This window comes from Neopelma chrysocephalum, unplaced genomic scaffold (assembly GCF_003984885.1).
Source record: "Neopelma chrysocephalum unplaced genomic scaffold, ASM398488v2 Primary Assembly neopelma1_69, whole genome shotgun sequence".
Classification (NCBI taxonomy): Eukaryota; Metazoa; Chordata; class Aves; order Passeriformes; family Pipridae; genus Neopelma; species Neopelma chrysocephalum.
This window is the reverse complement of record NW_020897729.1, coordinates 9,484,367-9,506,330: the sequence shown is the minus strand read 5'-3', so window position 1 is coordinate 9,506,330 and position 21,964 is coordinate 9,484,367. Positions and strand designations below refer to the sequence as shown.

At 39.0% G+C, this 21,964-nt stretch overlaps 1 protein-coding gene across 1 annotated transcript in view; it reads right to left on the bottom strand.

The window, feature by feature from the left end:
• Positions 1-450: 450 nt before the first annotated feature.
• SI (sucrase-isomaltase) overlaps positions 451-21,964 on the bottom strand; it is a 57,353-nt gene continuing 35,839 nt past the window's right edge. Inside the window, exons 39-49 of the mRNA XM_027685862.1 lie at positions 21,563-21,597; positions 21,355-21,471; positions 19,998-20,146; positions 19,385-19,469; positions 19,243-19,299; positions 18,506-18,633; positions 18,216-18,304; positions 16,881-16,930; positions 15,164-15,334; positions 13,275-13,939; positions 451-462 (exon numbers count right to left, since the gene is read on the bottom strand). Coding sequence (XP_027541663.1) covers positions 13,877-13,939; positions 15,164-15,334; positions 16,881-16,930; positions 18,216-18,304; positions 18,506-18,633; positions 19,243-19,299; positions 19,385-19,469; positions 19,998-20,146; positions 21,355-21,471; positions 21,563-21,597 — 944 coding nt within the window. The 3' untranslated portion in view covers positions 451-462; positions 13,275-13,876. The remainder of the gene's footprint in view (positions 463-13,274; positions 13,940-15,163; positions 15,335-16,880; positions 16,931-18,215; positions 18,305-18,505; positions 18,634-19,242; positions 19,300-19,384; positions 19,470-19,997; positions 20,147-21,354; positions 21,472-21,562; positions 21,598-21,964) is intronic.

The following is a 21,964-nucleotide window of genomic DNA, read 5'->3' as shown; positions in this document are numbered from 1 at the left end:
AGAAATGATCTTGTGAATTAGATATAAATAGTTCTGTTGACCCGAATCTGCAATTTCCCACAAATTTGTTCTTACAGCCACACTTTGTCCATTGTCAGCAGTGCTAAAAATCCAGTCCTGCACAGAGGGAGTGGCACAGGAGTTTATAAGATCACAGTTATTGCTGTTAATGGAGTAGATATTTTAATATTTTAATATCTGCTTGTCTAAATATATCTGAACCACTAAATCCATCTATTCATTCCTGGTGAATGGGTTTCCTACTGGTTTTATTTGCCTTATATTTGAAGTTATTTTGACTCAATGGGCAACTAAAATCATCAGAATTTCTGAATGTCCAAAAAATATTCTTCATTCCCAACATCAGTGTGGGAAGTAATTGTGTTTCCTATTACTTTTTAATTAATGCAAACAAACAGCTGGATTTCTGATACAGTACTTCCAACAAAATAATTTTCCAGCCTATTTTGTGCCCACATTTTTCCTTGGCTGGTGATTTCCTTTCTGAAAGGTCCGAGTTCTCAAATCCAGATGTGCAGCATTTCCTTTGTCTGTCCTTCCTTTTCTCTCCCTCCTCCCTTTCCCTTCTGCCATTCCCATTGGGATGTCGGTGCCAGGCTCTGCAATATGTGCATGAGTTTTTCCAGGACAAAAGAACCAGGAATTTTCATGGATATTGAGGATATGAGTGTACCAGGGGGTACAAGTCCACCAGGATGGTAACAATTTCTTCCACTTTGATGTTGCACTAAGTCAAAGAAGCTTCAAAATGATTTTAGGTAGATATAAAATTAAGTTTATTGGCACAAAAAACTTGCCACGTAGTGACTGTGCTCGTTTTAAATGGTGTCTCCAGGCAGTACTTAGTGCAGAACCGATTGCTTTTTGATTTTTAATTTGTTTAAAAACAACAATTCTAAATATGTAATAAATATTTGCAGAAGGAGTTGCTGCACGCAGTGGTTTTGTGACTATTCAGATGTACTTTTGGATCTATATTGACAGATCCTCTGTAGCTTTGGAAAAATCCTGTACATCCAGCTCTAATTAAGGCTACATATGCCAGGATAAAAGGATCATTTGTATTTATGTATATGAAAGCAAATCTCTTCTTTCAAAGCAAGATGTTTGCTTGCTTTCTATTTTTTTTGTTTGTTTATTTATTTACTTCTATTTTTAATACCCTTTTTGGTTTTATATAATGTATGTATCTGACAACATTCCCTGCCTGAGACTAATTTAGGGAGAAAGGCAGACATTTTTATTTTTAGAGGCTTGATCTGAGTAAATGCTGAAAAATGTACGGTGAAGCCAAAGTTTCCTTTTCTCTTGCAGCATTTCTATTCTTGTGCTATTTCATAAAGGGTTTGTTGGGGTTTTTTTGCCTTTCCTGGCTTGTTGTGAAGTCAACACACCTCGACACGTTGACAGCTTGCAGGGTTTTATTGTTAAGGGGGACACCAAGTGACAAAAACACACACTTGGATGTGCCTTCCATCGCTCCCTATTAACCTCACAAAGTGTATTTGGAATCTGTCACTGATTGGATTGTGAGATCTTCATCTGCTGGAATCCTTTTCAATATATACAAAAGGGTTGCAAAACCAGAATCATCCAAGTAACCCAAACTGTGCACAACTCCACAGGAAAATGTTGATTTGAACTGACAAAAGTCAAGAGGTGCCAGTTCAAGCAGCTGCAGATTCTCACATTTTGTAGCACGTCTTGTTTTTTTGCAGCCTCACACATTTCTGACCCCTCAATACCTGTCCTAAATTGGATAAACAGAAGGTGGAGTGACAGTGTTGCACAAGTGACTCCAAAGAGCAGAATTTTAGACCAGTTTTAGAATTTTTAGACCAATTTTAGACCAATTCAGGCCAGGTCTTGCAACGGCTTCGAGGAGTCAATTTTTTTTTTGGAATCCAACCACGTTATCCAAATAGTAGAATTATTTTAAAATGTTTCCATTCAAATATTTCCCTTTTTTTACTTTCAGGGTCCTCAGCAAAGCTCAGAAAAATCCCGCTTTTTCTATGTGTAGAAATGGAGAGGGAGAGAAGGGGGAGCAGCTGATTAATGTTATATATGATTTGATATGTGCAAAAAATTTATTTGGAAGCGAATTGCAAGGAGTGACAAAAATTTTGCTGCTTTATCCGTTATGTTTGGTTATTTTGGCAATCATAGCAACTGTCTTATATTATCCTCTTCTTTTTCACAATTCTGAATAGAAAACTTAAATCCATTTCAGCCCATGTTGGGCAATATCAACGTGAGCTACTCAACATCACGTCTTAGTACAAAAGTATAGGAAAAGAGAATAAACGGGATTCTTGATCTCTGTTCCTTTTTCCTGTGAGTTTTTTAATATGATTTTATTCAGAATATTGTGCAATGTTTAGAAAAATACATCCAGATTAGATTCAATCCATACCTACAGCTGCTGGAGAAGGGGTGGGATGGCTCTGAGTGATGAGTTCCCAGCAACTAGTGGGAAGCTCCATGTTAAATTTAGCCAATAATTAGTTCTAGATTTTAAAATTCTCATTATACAGGCACATGCACACATACATATGATTGTCCTGTCACCTCTTATTTGCTTTTACTTGTACACTTGTAGGTCACATGAAATAAATAATCTTTCCACGTATTTTAATGACCCATCAAATCCCAGGATTCAGCATTTCAAGCTCTCGCTGAAAACCTGCTGCCTTAGGTTTTTAATTTCCTTGAAATGTCCTTTTTTTTTTTTTCCCTACCAGCAAGAATGTGCTAAAATGTTTATCAAGCCTTGCTCTTTTCCCTGAGAAACTCAAAGCATAATTACATTTCATAATTATCCAGCGTCGCCTGGAAGAGCCTCGTTCACCCTCTGGACCTGTTGTTCTGCTGCTGTTCTGTCTCGTGCAGAGAAATTCTCCTCAGCTTTACTGAAACAACATTAATCCCATCAAAAGTGACTCAGATAATGTCATCAGCTGTGACACAGTGTTCTCAGAATGTCCTGCTTCTGCTGAGGTGTAACATCCTCTTAGGTGGAATTAAATTATGCCGAGAGGATTTTCTTGGTGGGAATAGAAAGGGAACGTTTAGGTACAAGGTTGTTTAATTTCTGCTGATTGTTTATATATTCAATTCGTTGTTCAGCATGTTATGAGAGGTCATCCCTCTCCAAATTGAATCCTGGAATGGTTTGGATTAGAAGGGACCTTAAAGATTAAGTCCCATCCTGAGCAGGGACATGTTCCACTTGAGCAGGGACATGTTCCACTAGACCTGGTTGCTCCAAGCCGTGTCTTTGAACACTGGAAATAATGAGGCACCTGCAACTTCTTCTGGGCAACCTTTGTGCTTCACTTGATCTACCATCTCATCCTGAATCAGGATAAATGAATATGCTCTAATACTGGCTAATTTCTTGCAGCTGGAGAACCCGGGGTGCTTTATTCAGCTAGAAGTTGTGTGAAGATCTAAAACGAGGTGAGGAGAACCCCAAAAGGGGTCACTTCAATAGAATCATAGAATAGAATCTTAGAATCATTAAGGTTGAAGGGGCTGATGTGGAGTCAGGACAGGGAGCAGTGGCTGGAGCTGTGGAGGAGGGAAGAAAAGCTCCTGCAGGACCTGCAAACACTGTCCTGCTCTGGGAACACGTGGTGCCTTGTTCCTAAAGACCCTATCTCCCCGTTCCCAAAGTAGCATTTTAGCTTATATTTGGCTCTAATATTGCAAAGTTTGCTGCTGTCCTACCAGTATGAGTAGCCCCCACAGCTTCCCTGAGAGAACATCCCCCAGTGGAACCAACAGCGTGAGAAAAAACACCATAATTTGGTCATCTGTTAGTTTTATTATCCTCCTAAATTATACTGCGCTAACCTGTAATTTATGGAGTCCTGAGAGCACTAACTGCTGGATATATTGCCTCTGGTTGCTTCATTATCTATTTAAGATGCAAAACAAGCCATTATGTTTGTTGTATTATCTTTGTCAAACTTTATTGCTTTCGTAGTTGGCGAGAGCTTTAAGTGTGTTCCACCACGGCTTCGTGGGCAATAATTCTTCAGGGTTTATTTCTAACCATCTCCTTTCTTTTTTTTTTTTGAAGTGTAATGCAGCAATAGTTGTACTTACTAAATCACGAATTTGATCTAAAATGTTATAGAAGGAATGTCTTCATTTTTAGCAAAGCCTTTGTCTTTTTTTTTTTTTATCTGTAGTCGGCTTTTCTTTAAAAGCGTTTCAAAAAGGAAATACACGTTTCTGAGAAATGAAATCTGTTTAAACTTTGTTCTGGTTGTCTTTACATTCATCCAAGTGAAAAAGGAGAGAGGCCACGAGATCTAGAGGTGACACAGTTATCCCCAGAATTTGAGGTGAATCTGGAGGTTGAGTCCCTTCCTATCCATGTTGTGGTGAATCTTTGCAAGTAAAATGAGCCTTACGTGGTGTGTTCACCTTCTCAAAGTCAACCATGATTTCTGCTCTAAGAACAGAATTTTGAATTTGCAACGAAGTTCTTGGTATGTTACAGACCCTGCCCATCTCCTTTTTGAAAGACAGGTTTTTATTCACCTAATTTATTCAAGATCTACATGAACTTCTGTGGGTGGCTTTTAAAAACACTGTACTCCAAACTCAGCTTGGCTTTCATTACTGTTAATTGCCTCCCACTGAAGTTCAAGTGGGTTCTGAAGTGTGTGGAGAAGGTAAAAGTGTTCTGGTATTTAAAAAAAAAAAAAGAAGATTGACAAGTTGCATTTGTACCTGCAGAGCCCTAACATTTCTTCATCAGTCATGTGGAATTCTCTCTATTGTGCTTTTCAGAAGTGGGACTTAGTTTTTGGCTGTTTTTTCATCATCTAAGACAATTCATAATTCCTTCCTTTCAGAACAGTTTGTTAGAGTGATGGAAAACAGTCAAACACTTCCCATTTTGTGACTATGAATAAAGAAAAAACTATTAATATTTGATGACAATCTTTCTGCAGTAGACCAAACACAGTTCTCTGCAAAGTGAAATAAAATGCAGCACTGCTGAGGAAATGCCCCAAACTTGGTATTCAATAGTCTTTATTTTTAATAATTTATTAATTGTGTGATTACTATTGCAGGTAACACACATGGCAAACTTGACTGCTCCGTATATATCATTTTTGGATGCAAAATATAACATCCTGTGGCCTTTTCCCTTAAAGTTTCTCACAATTCTCGTGGCAAAATCATGAAAACTACTCAGTGTGACTGTGGCCTTCAGGGATTACAGACACAAAAAAAGAACGTGGCAGCTTCCCCCTGAACAAGGCAGATTTTATAGCACCTCTACCCAAGCCATAAGGGCTGGTTGGGGCTTGAAACTCAGCACTAAAATTTCCATCAGTGCATTTTGTTTTCTCTTATTGTCCTCACTGGAGAGAAGTTCACAGAGGATTGGTTTTATGGCAGAGAAATAAAAGTGGTGGTGGGGGGGAAATAAAAAAAAAAGCCACCAGACCAGTGTTCTTGCATGGAAAGCTACAATTTTAAGAGCTCTCTTGACACAGTGTTACTGTTAAGTTAAAGGGAAAAAAAGCAGTAGAGTATCTAATGTGGATGCCATGGTATCTGTGATTCTATTGGAAATATCTAGTAGGAAGCTGCATTTAGTCTTAAATTTGATCATTTTAGCCAAAGTTTCTAGTGTAGTGTATAAAACTTGAGGCTGTTTCATGGTTGCATAGAAAACTCATTAGCAAAGGGTTAATAAAAATAACCAATATTTTCAGGTTTTGTGTCATTTGCGCAACACAGAAAATGTTGGCATCTGTAATAGTGGAATTTATGTAATTCATATAATTTATGGAATTTATATATGATTTATATGTAGGGTCTACAGAAAACGTATCAATCAATTAATTGCTAATTTCACAATGCTGAGAAAAAGAAAAATCCCCATTTTTAGGGGAAAAGCAGTAGGATTTATTGCTAATAAAACCAATCATGGAATCATAGAATGGTTTGGGTTGGAAGGGACCTTAAAGCTCATCTCATTCCACCCCCTGCCATGAGCAGGGACACCTTCCACTAGCCCAGGTTGCTCAGAGCTCCATCCAACATGTCCTTGAACACTTCAAAAAAGCCAAATTTCTGGATTTCTCTCCCAACACAACTCCTGGAGGTGGTTTAGCTGAATTCCACTGTCCTGAATCCGGAGTCATTTGAGTCTCTGAGTGACACTCCAACTTCTCACCCCCCAGCTTCCCACCTTGAAGTAATTTCCCACTGATCTGTGATACGGACGGCCCTGCCAAGCTCTTAAATAAGAAAAAAGCTTCAGAGCACTAAAAATATTTAAATTGCTGCCTTTCCAGCTTCCTTGGCTGCTTCCTAATGGGCCTTCAAACACACCCTGGGTTGTTTCTCCGAGCACATCGTGCTGCAGACACATCCCTTCTGCTTCCCAGCTCCTCTCCCGCCCCTGCCTGACTTCAAAATGCAGCTGATTCCCAACAAACAAACAAACAAACAGGCTGCATTCCCTGACAGCCTCTATTCACCAGAGGAACATCATAATGTGTTCCTCTCCGTGCTTTTGTTTCCCGAGTTGTCAATTAGAGGGAGGGAAAGTGTCACTCTCAGCACCAGCTTTATTTCTGTGGCCAGATATTTTTTTTTTGAATACGTTGTTTGTCGAAGTGGCAGCGGTGTCAGCTTGCTGGGGGTTTTTATGTCTCTGGAAATATTCTTAAAAGATGTTCTTTCATTATCTGGTGTACATTTAAACCAAGTGCTTTTGAAGTGATGTTGTTAGGCTTTGGAAATTTCTGAAGTTGACAACAATAAAGAAGAGTGGGAAGTCGAAATTCTTTGGTTTCAACAATAATGTTGTTTTTTTGGTTTGGTTTTTTTTTCCCCTTGTTAAAAGATGTGACTTAGAATTAAAAAAAAAATAAAAAAGGAAAAGAAAAAGGAAAAGTTTCCCTAGTTTTCATATTTTTCACAGTACTATGTGCAAACTTTCTTCCCCCCTCCCATCTGCAGCTCTCCTTGTGGCCTCAGGGATGTGCTTTCCCACACATCCCTCCCAGCTGCTCAGGAGCTATAGGGATGTAGGAATATGGAGATCTAGGAATATGGAGATCCCTCCAGAGTTAGGGATTTAAAGTGCCTTCAGGATTTTAGGAGGCTCCACCTGGGCTGAACCTCCTCATCTCATGCCTTGTGGTGGAACAAGTCCAGAGAGGAGCAACGGAGCTGAGAAGGGGCTGGAGCAGCAGGAGGGGCTGAGGGAGCTGGGGGGGCTCAGCCTGGAGAAAAAGAGGTTATGGGGGGACCTTCTGGCTCTGCAACTCCCTGACTGGAGGGGGGAGCCAGGTGGGAATCAGTCTCTTCTCCCACAGAACAAGTGACAGGGTGAGAAGAACGGGCCTCAGGTTGCACCAGGGAAGGTTTTGATTGGATATTAGGGAAAATTTCGTCATGGAAAGGGTTGTAAAGCTTTGGAAGAGGCTGCTCAGGGAAGGGGCAGAGTCACGTTCAAAAACACGTGGATGTGGCACTTGAGGACACGGGTTAGTGGTGAACGTGGTGGTGGTGCTTGGACTTGATGATCTTAAAGGTCTTTTCCAGCCTTAACAAGGCTGCAATTCCATGTTTTACCGTGCCTGTGCTCTTCCAGGAGGATGCCAATAAAACCTTTAATTGCCCCTGAAAGTCCAACCTCATAAGCACTGGGTCACCTTGCACTGAGAGCTCCTTGTATTCCATGGGTCCTGTTCACAGTAAATATTTATGAGGTGCCTGTAAAGTAAATAAGAATAGAAATGTGATATTTGCAGCAAAGGGGCTGAGGGACTAAAGCAGCATTTCCTCACCATGTAAAACATTTGCTGCTGCTGTTTGGCCGCAGCAGGTTGGAAAATTTCTGTGGGTTTGCTGCAGCACAACCATATTTTCAGGTGCAGAAGATACCTCAGGTGAGCACCTGAGCAGGGGGATGATGTTCTCGTACCCATTTTGCAATAAGTGCACAGCTGCTACTTTTTATTTTTACAGGATGGTGAAACCAGCTGAAGGATTTCAGGGGTTTTTTTATATTTAAAAAACTCAAAAATGTTTAAAAAATTTACAATATATCAGGCTGCAGGAAATAAACTATTTATTTTGTCACCATTCTTGGAGATAATTACTGAAATATTTGGAATGTAGTATTTTAAGCCTTGCAACTGCAGGTGTTCTGACTTAGATTTATTTTATTATTAGATTGATATTCCTAATTTATAAATATTATTTATATGTTATTTTATGTACTGATTTTCATGATTACTTAAAATTATCTCAAGAAACCAAAGGAAAACGTCGTGTCCATCCACAGGTGTATTGACTTAGATTTCTTTTATTATTAGATTTACATTTCTAGTTTATAAATAAAATTTATATTTATGTTATTTAATATAATCACTATTTAAAATTGTCTCAAGAAACCAAAGGAAAACCTCATATATGCATCCACCTATACAGTTGAACAGGTAGCTGGAGTATATTTGTGTGAATAAATTTCATGTATCCATAAAAACAAATATGGTAATTTTTTAATTTTAATTTTTTATTTTTAAATTTTTAATTAATTTTAATTTAATTAATTTTTAATTTTAATTTTTTTAATTTTAAAATTTTTTATGGTAAATTTTTACAGAGTTGCCATAGTATGAAAATAATCTTCTTCATAGATGCAGGAAAAAAGTTACAATATGTTATATTTTATATATATATATATATATATATATATATATAAAGAGAAAAAGAAAAGGAAAATAAAAAATAAAGAGAAAAGTAGAATCACTTCTGCAGAATATGGAAGTGCCCACTGCAGGTGGGGTTTGACCTGCTGCCCACACTGATTTGGATGTGTGTGTGTGTTTATTTGTATATTCATAATAATTTAAAATCATTTGCAAATTAGTTTTTTAATGGAACCATCAAAGCAAAATAAGATGCACTGAGGGTTCCATTGTCTCGTTAGTTTGAACTGTGCAAAATGTTTGTTTTCTTGCACAGGCATAATATCTGACTCTGTAAATTGTTCTAAAATGTTGAGTGTCTGTGTGCTGTGGTTTATTTTGGGGTTAGTTATCCGTGGTCAGAGGATCCAGACCATGTGATGCCAAAATAAGCTACATTTCCCTTATCCTGCCCATGGCACAGGGCTGGAACTGATGATCTTTAAGGTCCCTTTCAACCCAAATCCTTCTGTGATTCTGTGACTCTGTGATTCCATGACCCACATGCTTGTACTGTCCTGTTCCTGGCCATTCACAGATCTGGGAAAAAAAGCCTTAAACAGCTTATTTTTCACCTTAGAGAATAAAAAATAAAAATCTGAGGAATTCCTCAAGCTCCCCGATATAACACACAGGGATTCACAGCCTGGGTCACTTTAGCACATGAGTTCTGTTTAAAATAAGCCTGGCTTAAATCATGTTTCCAAGCTTACCTGCAGGTGTAAAAATCACTGGGGCAGGCAAAATATTTTAACTCTGGATGTTTCCATACCTGCAAATCACCTTTCCTCACACCCTCGTGGGGTTTTGCAGCCCTCAGTTGCACAGGCAGGTTTTTCTGGCTCAAATGTCACCCCTGCTTGAGAAATGTCAGTGGATCTGATTCCTGTGTAAAGCACTCTGTGAAATATTGCCTGAGCACAGAGGTGTTGCCCCAGTGAACTTGCAGCCTTTTGAGTTTTTGATGCACCACAGGACCAGCATAAAGATGCTCCAAAAAATGATTTAAGTGAACTTTACAGTCCCAGACCCTCCCAAGTCTCTCCTCCCCTACCCTCTCAAGTATTATTTGTCATGTATTTTTAGTTCCAATAAGATGATCCTTCTTTGTGGTCATCTTGGTAATGTCCTTTAGTTTCAAAAAGGGTTTTAATTCTAGATTATTTCATTCAAACCATTTCTTTTTGCTTTATTCTCTTGGTGTTGCCATGCAGAACATGCTGAGATGAAAAGAGGCTGCAAGAAACTGAGCAGCCTCAGGAGCCCTGAAAAAAGAACCAGCTCAGAATTCCTTGATGGAAAATACCCTCACCCTGACACCAGTTCTCAATTGTGTTCATTCATGGCGTGGTTTCCTTGTGAACTTGCTACTCAGTGGATGGAAAATTAGGTTAATTTATGGAGAAATAATTCTTGGAGTGAACCAGACCATTGAGTTACTCCAGCAGCAGAACTTCCACTCCATGTTCCTGCCTCAAAGTTTGGAAATTTTGAAGTAAACCTCTGTGTGTTCGTGTTGCAGTGATGAAGAAATGCACACCTTTGTATGTTCCCCAAGTGTGGAAGTGCCATAGGAATTCTAAATCACTTAGATCTGGAGAGTTTGAAACTATTTGGGGAAAAGGGGATTGATGTTTGCTTGTCTGTGCACTGTGAATGCAGAAATTCACCTCTGTTTTCTGAATTCATTTGGAAACAAATAATAAAGAAGATTGTCACCTGCATCTGTCCTGAAGCAACGAATTGTTTAGTGCAAGCATTTGAAACAAGGTAATTAATAGTTCAGAACATTCTAAATTATATCCTGCTGATTTTTTTTTTTTTCAATTAGGAAAATTTAGACCATGCCACAATTTTTAACAACATGCTGATTTTTTTATTTATGGAGTTTATTTTTAATTATTATGGTTTGTGTAACCACACTTTTTTTGAGCATTGCGAATAATTCGGGGGAATTTGATGATATATTTTGCATATATATATTTGAAATGTAATCTCTGAAATTTTGTTAAAAGAAAGTCTTTTGGAAAGTCCTAGATGTGGGCAGTTTAGATTCAGCTCTTATACATATATTTTTCGCTCCTTAATTAATTTAAAACTGTGCAAACATCCTTCAGTGTTATGTCCCAGATCTCCACGTTAAAAAAACAAAAGAACAAACAAAGTGGCTGAAGCCATCTCCCTGTGAAAAGAAATAAAAGTTATTTCACCAAAGGCAACTCTATTTTGATTTCTAAGGTGCTGTTACGCAAGAGCTGCGGGAGAAGTGGGACAAGGATAACAAGAAGGGGGTCGTTATCCAAGAGTTCAAAGGTAGGCAGCTGATCAAAGGTTAAATACAAGAAAAGGAATTATTCCATTCAAGTTAAATATAGGACTTTGTAACCTAAATAGATGCTTAGCTTCAATTAAAAACTCTTGGAGAAGGCTTTTGTGCTGTGGGGAAGTTCTCAAAGTCAGGCAAACTTTGTTTTTATTGCTTGAAAGGATCTAGGGGAAGGGAGGGAAAGATGGGATATCTCAATTTTCATTCCAAAATGTTTCTAGTTATAAAAGGTAGAGGGCAGAACCGATTAGATCCATTTAAAATTGCAGCTTGCAGAGGTGGCATGAAAATATTTTAGCTTCCAAAGTTGGAGATGGAACATTAGAGCCTGTAAAAAGCATTTTCTCAAGAATAGGCAGAGCCTGTAAAAGCATTTTCTCCAGCCTGGTCGCAGCACAGAGCCCTGAAAGGAGGCAAAGCTGGCAGGGAAAATGAGCAAAGGAGCAGCTGAGGGGGAGAGAGTTCAACTGGGAGAGGGATTTCATTAAAGGAGTCAGGTGGAAACTTGTAGAGGAAGCAGGAGCTGGCGGGATGAAAAATAACAAAATGCCCTTCCCGAGCATCACTGGCTGCACCGGAAGATGGATCAGGAATGTTGGATAGCACTGATTAAATGAGAGCTTGGGTATGCAGAGCAGGAAATTCTGTTTTCTGTCATTATTTAATATGAGGGGAATGTTTGAAAGTGGTGTGAGGAATTGTGTGGATCAATAGGAGACAACAATATATATCTGATGGTGTAAATGCTGTTAAGAAGTGCTGGCTAATTTCTCATTAATGTGTTAAAAATAATAACCAATAGAAATACATATATTAGTGAAAGCAATAACAAATGGTTGGACTTGAAGAAGAGCCCAACTCTTCCCAGGTTTCCTTTTGCTGCGTTTGTTCAAACGCATCACAGCGTGTTACCCTCCAGTGCCTTCATACTCAGGAGGAAATAACACAAACCATCAAAGTTCTTGAATTTTTAGGCAGCAGCTCTTTTGGATTCAAATCACCAGACTGTCCTAGACTTCTATCCCAATATTACAACCAGGTTGGACGGGACTTGGAGCAACCAGGTCAAGTGGAAGGTGTCCCTGCCCGTGGCAGGAGGTGGAATGAGGTGACCTTTAAGATCCCTCCCAACCCAAACCATCCTGTGATTCTGTGAAAACCAGATATGAAATTATTTTTCTATCAATGGATACAGGGCATCAGAAGGCTGTTGCATCCACTCCTGATTTAATCCCAACTCCCATGGCTGCGTCCTGAGGAGCTGGTTTGGATTTTCAGATCCACGTGATGTTGAATATTTTTTCTGTTGCACAACAGATCCTTCCAGCTCTTCCCATGATGTCAAAGAAAGCCATGGACACAGAAGGACTCCTCTAGATCAAATTCTTTGCTCTCCACCATCCCAGTGGTATTTTCAAGAATCACTTAATGGCAAATAATGTTTCCAACAGATACTTTTTGGCCACTCTGCTGGAATGTCACTTTTATTTGCCTTTCCTGCTCAATGCAAATTGCTCCCATTTTTAAAAAGAGCTGGGATATCTCAGTATCAGCTGCTTTATGGCCTGAGCCTGAATATAGGGTTTATATCAGGGGAGTAAGTGGTGCACTATATCCACCTGAAAGGGCTCATGAGATTATTAAAAAGGGACCCACTGGTCAGAGAGCATTTCTAAATTGCTCGTTCCATAATTATTATTATGTGCATAACGCCTCATATGCATTAAACATTCAACTGAAATGACTCTGAATGGGAGAGCAACCATATAATAAGAAAAACCCCTTCTTTTACATAATAGAATTTAAAATATCAATAAGGTAAATAATATATATAGTGTGTGTTTAAGTGTGTACACTTCTACATGCACTTATGAATTATATATTTATAGCATATGCCAAATGTGTAGTTAAACACTTCCACTTTCCACAAAGGCTGATTTGAAGTGTGTTGGCATTGGAGTAACATTTAAATGAATGTCACAGTCATTAGAACTTACTATGACCTCTGACAGCAGTTTATTCCCATCTAATTTAATTGTAAACATGCTTTACCAGTCTCTTTAGATCATCTGCACTCTTGGGATACAGAGAGTCTTTAACATTAATTAATATTATAGTAAACATACAACAACGTTCCCTCCGTCGAAATAAACACTCAGAGATCAACATTCATTAGTTAACCTTGAAACTTCAGGTCAAAACACCAAGAAACCAAAATATCTGGCTAAAAAAAATCATACAAAAAACGCCAACTTCAAGTGTCTTTTGCAAATATCTTAGTATTTTACAGATCAACAACTTGAAACATTGCTTCATGCTAAATCAGTCATATGAAAACATTTGCTTTATCTGGTCTTAAATACTTCTCCATAGTAGTGGCTTACATAGGTATAATTACAATTAAAATTAAATATAGGCACAGTTATGGCCCCAAATCCATGCAGGAGGTAACATCAACTGTGTGTTATTTACAAAATCTGGGATTCAGGAAATCAGCCACAATTCTGCTCCATGAGAAAACACAGAATTTTACCTTCAGTTCTCAGTTTTGAAAGATAAAGTTACTCTGAAGAGCCACAGTGTTTAAAATACAGATTTTGCTTCCCGGGGAGACACTGAGTTCAGCCTTCAACACACAGAATACCTGATTATGAACTGACTGTACTGGTGTGTTTTTATAGTACTAAAAAAGTATTCCAAGATGGAAAAAAAAGGCACTTTGAAAAACTGAAAGAGTGTTTCAAAACATGAGAAAATTCAGCGTTGTGGTTGATGTTGTTTTACAGGCATTTCAGCTCCATTGCAGGGTGTAGTTCTGACCTAATCTCAGCTCAAGCCCAGTGATTGTCAGGAGCTGGGAATAAAACAGACAAAATGGACAATTAGTAACTTTGCCCTGAACATCCACAGCGTTTTCTGTGTTCCACAGAGATACTGGTTTCTCGTTTTAAACTACAATTTATTCCTCTTCCTTTGCTTTTGTGTTTGTATCACTATAAACGGAATTTAAGCAGCACAGAATTAGGAGTGTGACCGTGGTGCTCTGATCCCTTCCTTCATTCAGATGCTCTTTTAGAACTGAGGTTCCTTTTATTTTTAAAATAAAGGAATTTTTGAAAGGCAGTAAAACTTGGAATGTGCTGTATGAATTTTTTTTTCCATCCAAAAGTCAACGGCAGAAAAAAACACTTCCATTCTCTTTTGCATTTTTAGCTCTCTTTTTTTTGTTGTTTTGTTTTGGCTTGGTTCTGTACAAAACTTCTATAGCTCTGGCTTTCCAGTGAAAGAGAGGAAGAACTAAGTCTTAACAGAATGCTGAATTTTAAAGGAAGGGGAGTAAAATCCCAGTAACTCTCCCTCTGTCAGAAAACCAGAAAGACTGAACATCTCAGCAGTTCTGTTCATATTTGGAAGATATGAACATAGAAGTGGCATCTCAAACAACAATAGTTAAAGAGATTGCTTTCAGCTGCCTTTAGAAGTGTTGGATTTTATTGTCTGGGAAGGCAAGGGAAGGTGATGCCCTGGACAGGCAGAACCCATGGAGATGGAAACCCCAGTGCTCTGAAGCTGGTGGAAGGTTTATCAGTAACTTTAGAAGAAGTGGGATTTGCCATCTATGGTGTAGGAATGTCTGCAGCTGAAATGGGACCTGACAGAACAAGGAATAGTGGGAAGCAAACAGGGCTGGGAAATGGAACTGTTGTCAGACAAGACTGACAATAACAGGGTCGTGTAGAGATTCTGAAAATACCTGGAGATGCTTTTCCTTCCCTCAAATCTCACAGGTTGCAAGTGAAGGTATTAGGAAGAGTGGAAACCAAACACAGACCAAAATCCACCACTTTTCCACCTCCAGAAGTGGTTTGGGTTCCTCAACAGGAATTTCTGTGCTTAGGGGCTCTACCACACCCAGTGTTTCCTATACATTAAAGTGTATTAGACAATCATTATCTGATGGTAGATTATGTGTCTTGCTGAAGTGTATCTCAAATCTGGTATTCCAGCTGAATCTCCACAGGTTTAGGAGCACAAATGCAGGTGTGAAGGTGGCATCACCCTGCCAACATCATCTCACCTGCTTGGTGCTGTTGTAATTCAAGGCATGAGGTGATGTGATTGTCCCACCATTCTGCGACACCGTCACCTGAGTGACACTGCTGGTCACCCCCAGGACTTTAATGTCAGTAAAATTTAGGTTATTTGGGTCAGTGTAACCGCCGTGCAAAACCTTGATATCTAAAACATTCTGAAAAGAAAAGTTAAAAAACAAATATCAGAGACCGTGATTAGATTGGTACAAGTCCAGAGAAGCTGTGGTTGCTCCATCCCTGGAAGTGTCCCAGGCCAGGTTGGACGGGGCTTGGAGCAACCTGGGCTAGTGGAAGGTGTCCCTGCCCATGGCAGGGGGTGGGACTGGATGAGCTTTAAGGTCCCTTCCAACCCAAACTATTCTATGACTCCCTGAATCTACGATATAAGATAAAATACAGCTCCAGAACAAGCCGTAGCCACAGAGACTTATGGCAGAGTCTTGAGCATCAGGGTGTGTTACCAGCAAAAGATGTGGTGAATTGTTAAGTCAGAAATTGAAGAAGGAAACCCTTCACCTTTTAAGAGAATGCAGACAAGTAGAAAAGACTGGATGAGCTTTAAGCTCCCTTGCAACCCAAACCAATTTATGGTTCTATGAAGTCCACTTGAGCTTTTTATTTACTGTTCTCACTGCCAACTTTTTAAATTTTGTTTTTCTAATACCTGTGTATTATTATTTATTTTTCAAATGCTGAAGGCTTCAATTTTCTTCACATTGATCAATCTGGCCAAATCCTGGGCTCTGCTGTGCCTTTAATTGCCACTCAGCTGAATGATGTGAAGCAACAGGAAACTTTTGACCCCTGCCATGGGCAGCAAGTGCTGCAGGACAAACCCCTGCTGCACTTCCAGCTTCTGAGAGAGCTGCTCCAGGCTCTGCTCTCCCTGCTTTGTGCCCTCCCAGAACAGCTCCTGCACTCCCATCACCCCCTCAGCACTCACAGGTCCCCTCTCATTCCCAGTCACTGTGATTTTAAGTACATTCCAGGCACACAATTCCTTTGGGATGTGCCCAGATCCCATGCAAATGTGCTGTGACACAATTCTGCATATTTAGTGCTTAGAGGGCATTACTTTTCCTGTGAGTGGTTTTCATTGTTGGTTGATTCAAGACCTTTTTAATTAAGCTTTTCCTTACCAAGTTTTTGTAAAAAAAAAAAAGGGGGAAAGGTGCATTTACTTTCTAATCTCCTTACAACTGCAAATACTGAGTATTAGCAAAACAAACTTCTCTTCCTGAGCGATTAACACCCTTTTATTTGACAAAGACAGAATTAAATGAGAAGAAAGAACAGTGTGGATGAAATTAGAAGACACTCTGACACCCTGGAAAACTAATGAAATAAGAAAGTGTGTTTTCTACTACAATAGAAAGAGCATTTCTTTTAAACCAAAAGTCCATATAATCAGAGTCTAATTTTATTCCAGTTAATCATATGATAAAAATTGAAATCTGACAATGCCATAAATGTACAGCCTACTTAACAAAACACTATCATTTATAGCTTCAGAATCATTCCTAAATTCATTCTCAGCACAGTGTAATCATATCATTTGTAATTTATTCAATTATGAGCACAATTTAATGTTGGGGGGGATATAAAGGCACTATAAAGATCCAAATTAAAATACCCATAGTTAAAATACAATAATAATCACCTAAAGTGATTATTCAAATAATGTGAGCTGATGTGACTTACCTGATTAGCAGTGAATGATGTCATCAGATATACACCCTTTTCATATGCATCTGTTAGAAAGAAAGAATAAAATGTGTTTTCTATCCTCCTTATTTAACACAATATCAAAATTTCAGTTCAAGAATTGTGTCCATATATTAGACACAACTATATGATATGTATCTATATGCAAATAAAGACAAGTTGTGCATTTCCAGAAGATATATTAGATATCAAATACTTTCAGGATTTAATGTGTGCTGTTTAAATGAGGCCAAAAGAACATTTTAGAGGTAAGATAAATATAAAAAAAGCAATGAAACAGCATTAGGAAGATCAGGGGTGTTTAGACCAGAAGGAGAAAGACGTTTCTTTCTTACTGAAGATTCATTTCCCACACCCACCTCTATTCCCTCTCCAATTCCATGTGACACATGACCAGGATAAAGGCTGATACATCTTTGAAATTGTTGTTGTATATTTTACCACCCCTATTATTCAGCCTTAAAGGCACTCAGAGTAGTGCTGAGAATCACTGGAATGAGGTTCCTGCCTCTCCTGACTACTGAACACAGATCACAAGCACCTGCTGAGATGCACCTTGTAACCTGTGTGAATTCATTTTGTCATCAGACTTCCCTAAGCGTGGCCATCAGTTCTGAATTCCAGTGCTGACAGGAATGTTGGGTGTTGTGAAGCCCCTCAGGATGCACCAACAGCATCCTGCAAACTTCCCTCCACATCATCATGCAAAACAGCCCCAATCTCTGCGTTCCTCACAGTAATTTTGGGTGCCAGCTTATTGTTATTAGAGGGGTGATTCTCTCTGGATGGAAAGGACAAATGATATTTAAATATTTCTTATCTGAAATTTAGTGGTGTTGAGGAAATTAGTTAAAGCTCCCACATAATCTCTGGTTATGGTTCCCATAGGTTTGAGGATGAATCTTTGTTATCTGTGCTGCCTTAGGCCCAGGGCAGAATTTCATTTATACAACGTATTAATTCTGTAAATCGTAGCACTATGTGGAATAAATCAGGAAAAATCACGTTTCTATAATGGTTTAATTTCAGTTTTGCCTCTGAAGGCAGGTTCAGGTATGTCCTCCAGAAATGTCATGGCTTTGTCCAGAGTCCATCGTTTCCCCCTGCTCCTAAAGCCCCTCCTCAAACACCCCACACCACTGCAGAGTTTGTTTCAGGTCTCCCCACTTCCCATCCTCAGGTTTTGTCCTGTCTGTTTTACTTTGGGTTTTGAATATCTCTGGGCAACCTGTTGCAGTATTTGACCATTCTCACAGCAAAAAAAAAAAAAAACCAAAAGGGTTTTATGAAGGCAAGAAGCACCAGACGTACCAATCATAACCCCATCATCCCAGTAAAGGTGTCCTTCTGCAATCAGGCTGTTATTCAGTGCCACCGTGAGTCCCATTGGGTTTTTCCGGCTGTGGAAAACACAATAATTTTCCCTTCATTTCCTCAGCAGATCACATTTCATATTTCTCTGATGTTACAATTTGTAAAGGGATACTGCACATCGCCCAGTTCACCTCCTGTAACCATCTTCCCAAGCCCCATACTATCAAATTTCAAGGAGAAAAGCAAAGAGAAAAAAAACAAATTTAAAAATTTTTGGTTGATCTTACCTGTAAAAAGTTGTCCTGGCGGGTTTTTGCCAAGGAAGGATGTATCCACCTCGGATATGCAGGTTGATATGATCCAAAGGAGCTGGGAAATTTTCGTACAGTCCCCCCCCATAGCCAACATATTCATCCTATGTACAAAAAAGTTAAGAAGTTTTACAGGTGGTGGGGTTTTTTTGGTTTTATTTTTCTTTAGAATGAAGTGATAATGTTTTTCTAGACAGATTAATTAGTAGTTGTTACTGCAGGAGTAACTACTAATGCTTTTAAGAGGAACTCTGAAATTTTGGCTCTATGAAAGACTTGACTGGAGGTGCAGCAGCTGAACCAAAGGGGCTGGTCAGGTGAAATCCAAACCTGTGATTAATGAAGTTTGATCCCTGCTCTTCCTATGACCAAATCTTTTATGATTTTCCAGGAAAGATGAGGCAGCTAAACCTGCTTTGTCTTTCTATGTTCCAGGATTCCATTACAAAGACATTCTGTGTATAATTTGAGGGTTAAAAAAGTCAATTGGGCTCTAAATTAAAGGTATTATTTCACTTTTTAACTTATCCTAACCTTGGGCAAGTTTTATACAGTATTATACAGGAATCAAGGATTTCTTTTTAATCAGCTAAGTAGATTTTATATTTCTAGGAACTTATGTTAAATGCAAATTAAGCAGGAGAGTGTTCCCACCTCCCCACCCCTCTCAGCACTGGGAAGAAGACATAAAATATAATTTTTAAGTGACTTACAGTGTAGTAATCATACCAGCGGGCACGGGGCAAGTAACCCCTCACTGTTACAGCATTCTGGAATTAAACACACGTGTTTTAGGCACCTTAAATCAAAAAGTGAAGCTTTAATGTTTTTGTAAAGTGCTTAAAATCAACCTACCTGTTGCAACACAGGGGTGATGAGCAGGGCAGGTCCCCAAAGGAACTGCTCATGTATGTCCCAGGTTCTTCTGTCTGTCACAAACCTGTCACGGTTAGACATTGAGAGGTGAACTTTTCCAAGTTGTTCCTTCTTTAAGACATTTTTGTCAGCCATTGAACCTACTCTTCCTACTGTCTACCGTTTCCTCATCTTTATTTTAGTATTAATAATGCACAGATTAATTAATGGTTGCCAGGAATGCGTAAAGATCCTAATGTGAGACTCATTATTGAAATTCCAGTACTTAGCTTTACTTTTTTTCCTTTTCTTTGCTTTTGCTTTTCAGTGGATTTAGACAATAAAACTCTGAAGGTCTGTTGTGCCTGGCTGGTATGTGCAATAATAATCATGGACAAACTGGGAACCACTTTTTAATTTGTGCCACTGTTTTCTTAGACAGTTTCTTTGGAAAAATCAGGTCACCCCATGCAAACAACTCAGTGTTCCTCAGCCAAGACTTGTTTTTTAATGAAGGGGAAAATGCTGCAATGAAGAGAAAACTTAGAGGGGTCTTCACTGAGGAAGTTTCAATGGGAATTCCTGATGAGGAGAGCAGAGGAGTTGCACTTACTCATGGAGTACAGGACGGACCACAGTGCTGCCGTCGACGTGGGCATCATGCAATAGTGTGTAGAGATAAGGTAACAGGGTGTATCTGATATTCAGCACCTTCTTGGAAGCCTCCACAAATGTTGCATTCCAGGCAGCAGGATCTTGCCTCTGGAAGACAGGAGACCATTGTTAGTGAAGCTGAAATTTCTGTTGGGAACAGCTATAAAAAAAGTATCAACATAGCGAGATAAATCCAAGGATATTTCTCCAACAAACGCAAGCACTTTTGTTTATTTTTTCTTAAATATGGAACAAGTGATGCTAAAAACAGTAGGAACCACTGTCAGCCCTAAGAGGGAAGCTGGGGAAATACTATAAAGAATGTTTGATGCAAAGTGTCCCCAAGGTGGGACACATCCCAGTGCACAGAATTTATCATCCCTCTTTTCCACAGGGCAGCTCTCTTGACTCGCAAGGAGACACCAAGCACAAAGCGCTGATGGCAGGGAGCACTTCCAGTCTTCATTAAATGGAGGGAACAATACCTTGGAGAATTGGGGAAGACTGGGAGCAACATGATAACCCTGAATCTGCATTTTGAAGGCTTTAACAGGCCTATCCAAAGGTGTGTCACTGCGAGATAAAGCCCAGGGGGTTTGAAAAGGAGACTTTAATCCATTAGATAGATTCCATATAAATAGCTCTGCTCTCCTGGACCTCAAGCTTTAACTGGAATAGAAGTGCTGGTTCCACTTTTTTTTCTTTTCCCAGTTATCTTGTTTTACAGCTTTTCTCCCCCCTAGTCCTTAGCCAGCACAGACCTACATTTAGGCAATTCTTTCCCTTTCCTGTGAACAGAAATACAATATCTGATGGTGGCAAATGTGCAAAGCACAGACATTTCCGAGTCTTACTCCAGCATCTTATTCCACTGCTCCATTTTCTCATTTGTTGGGTAATTATGGGCAATTAGGGCTGAGAGCACCAAGGTCAGTTTTGCTCCTTGAAGTGTGTTTGCCATCAAAGCTCTATTTTAGTCTTGATGTAGCACATTCAAATCCAAATGGCACAGAGGGGAAAATATGCAGGAGTTTGATTCAGTCCAAGCAAAGTTAGAATGATCGTCCTTCCAGTGATCCCAGTTCCAGAGCAGCCCCTCTGTGGGCATCAAACCTCCCAGGTAAGGGGAAGGTTTACAGGAAAGCAAGTATATAAATAATGACAATTTTTATTTGATAAAAAGCCAAATATGTTCTTTTCTTGTCCATTTCATTGTAATGTACTTTTTTTTTTTTGAGCCAGGCCACCCTGTGCATTGTTTGGCAGCTCTTTGCATGTGTGGTGCTGTTAACAACCACTAAAAAGTTGCATCTCACCCTTGTTCCTTTCTCGTTGTGATTCCTGGAATATGGATAAAATGCACCCAGCTGCGTCCAGCGAAGACACAGCTCATACTCCGAGTCTTTGAAGAAGCCACAGATATCAGCTCCTGTCTGAAATATTTAGAATGATCTGATTGGAATACTGTAATATCATGTACAGCATCAGGGTAATTGAATATAAGTTAATAACTTGTTAGCTTACATAAGATATTCCGAAGAGACTGAAGTCCATCATCCCTGAGAAGAAAAATAAAATGAAATTACTGGCTGGGTTTTTTTCCAGTAGTTGCATAGATAATACATATTGCAATGCTGAATGAGCAGAGGAAAAAAACCAAATACAGGCCCCCATGATTCCTCTAACATGTCACGTTTTTCTGCTACAGAAAGAGATGGGAGGTTATTGGTTGGGAGGAAATAAAAAGCATGAGTGGTAGGACACAGGACATGAAAGTGGTGGGTATAAAAGACCTCCTGTGGCAGAAGGAAGGAAAGAAAGAAAAAAAGAAGAAAAAAGAAGAAGAAAAAAAAAGAAGAAAAAAAAGAAGAAAAAAAAGAAGAAAAAAAAAGAAGAAAAAAAAAGAAGAAAAAAAAAGAAGAAAAA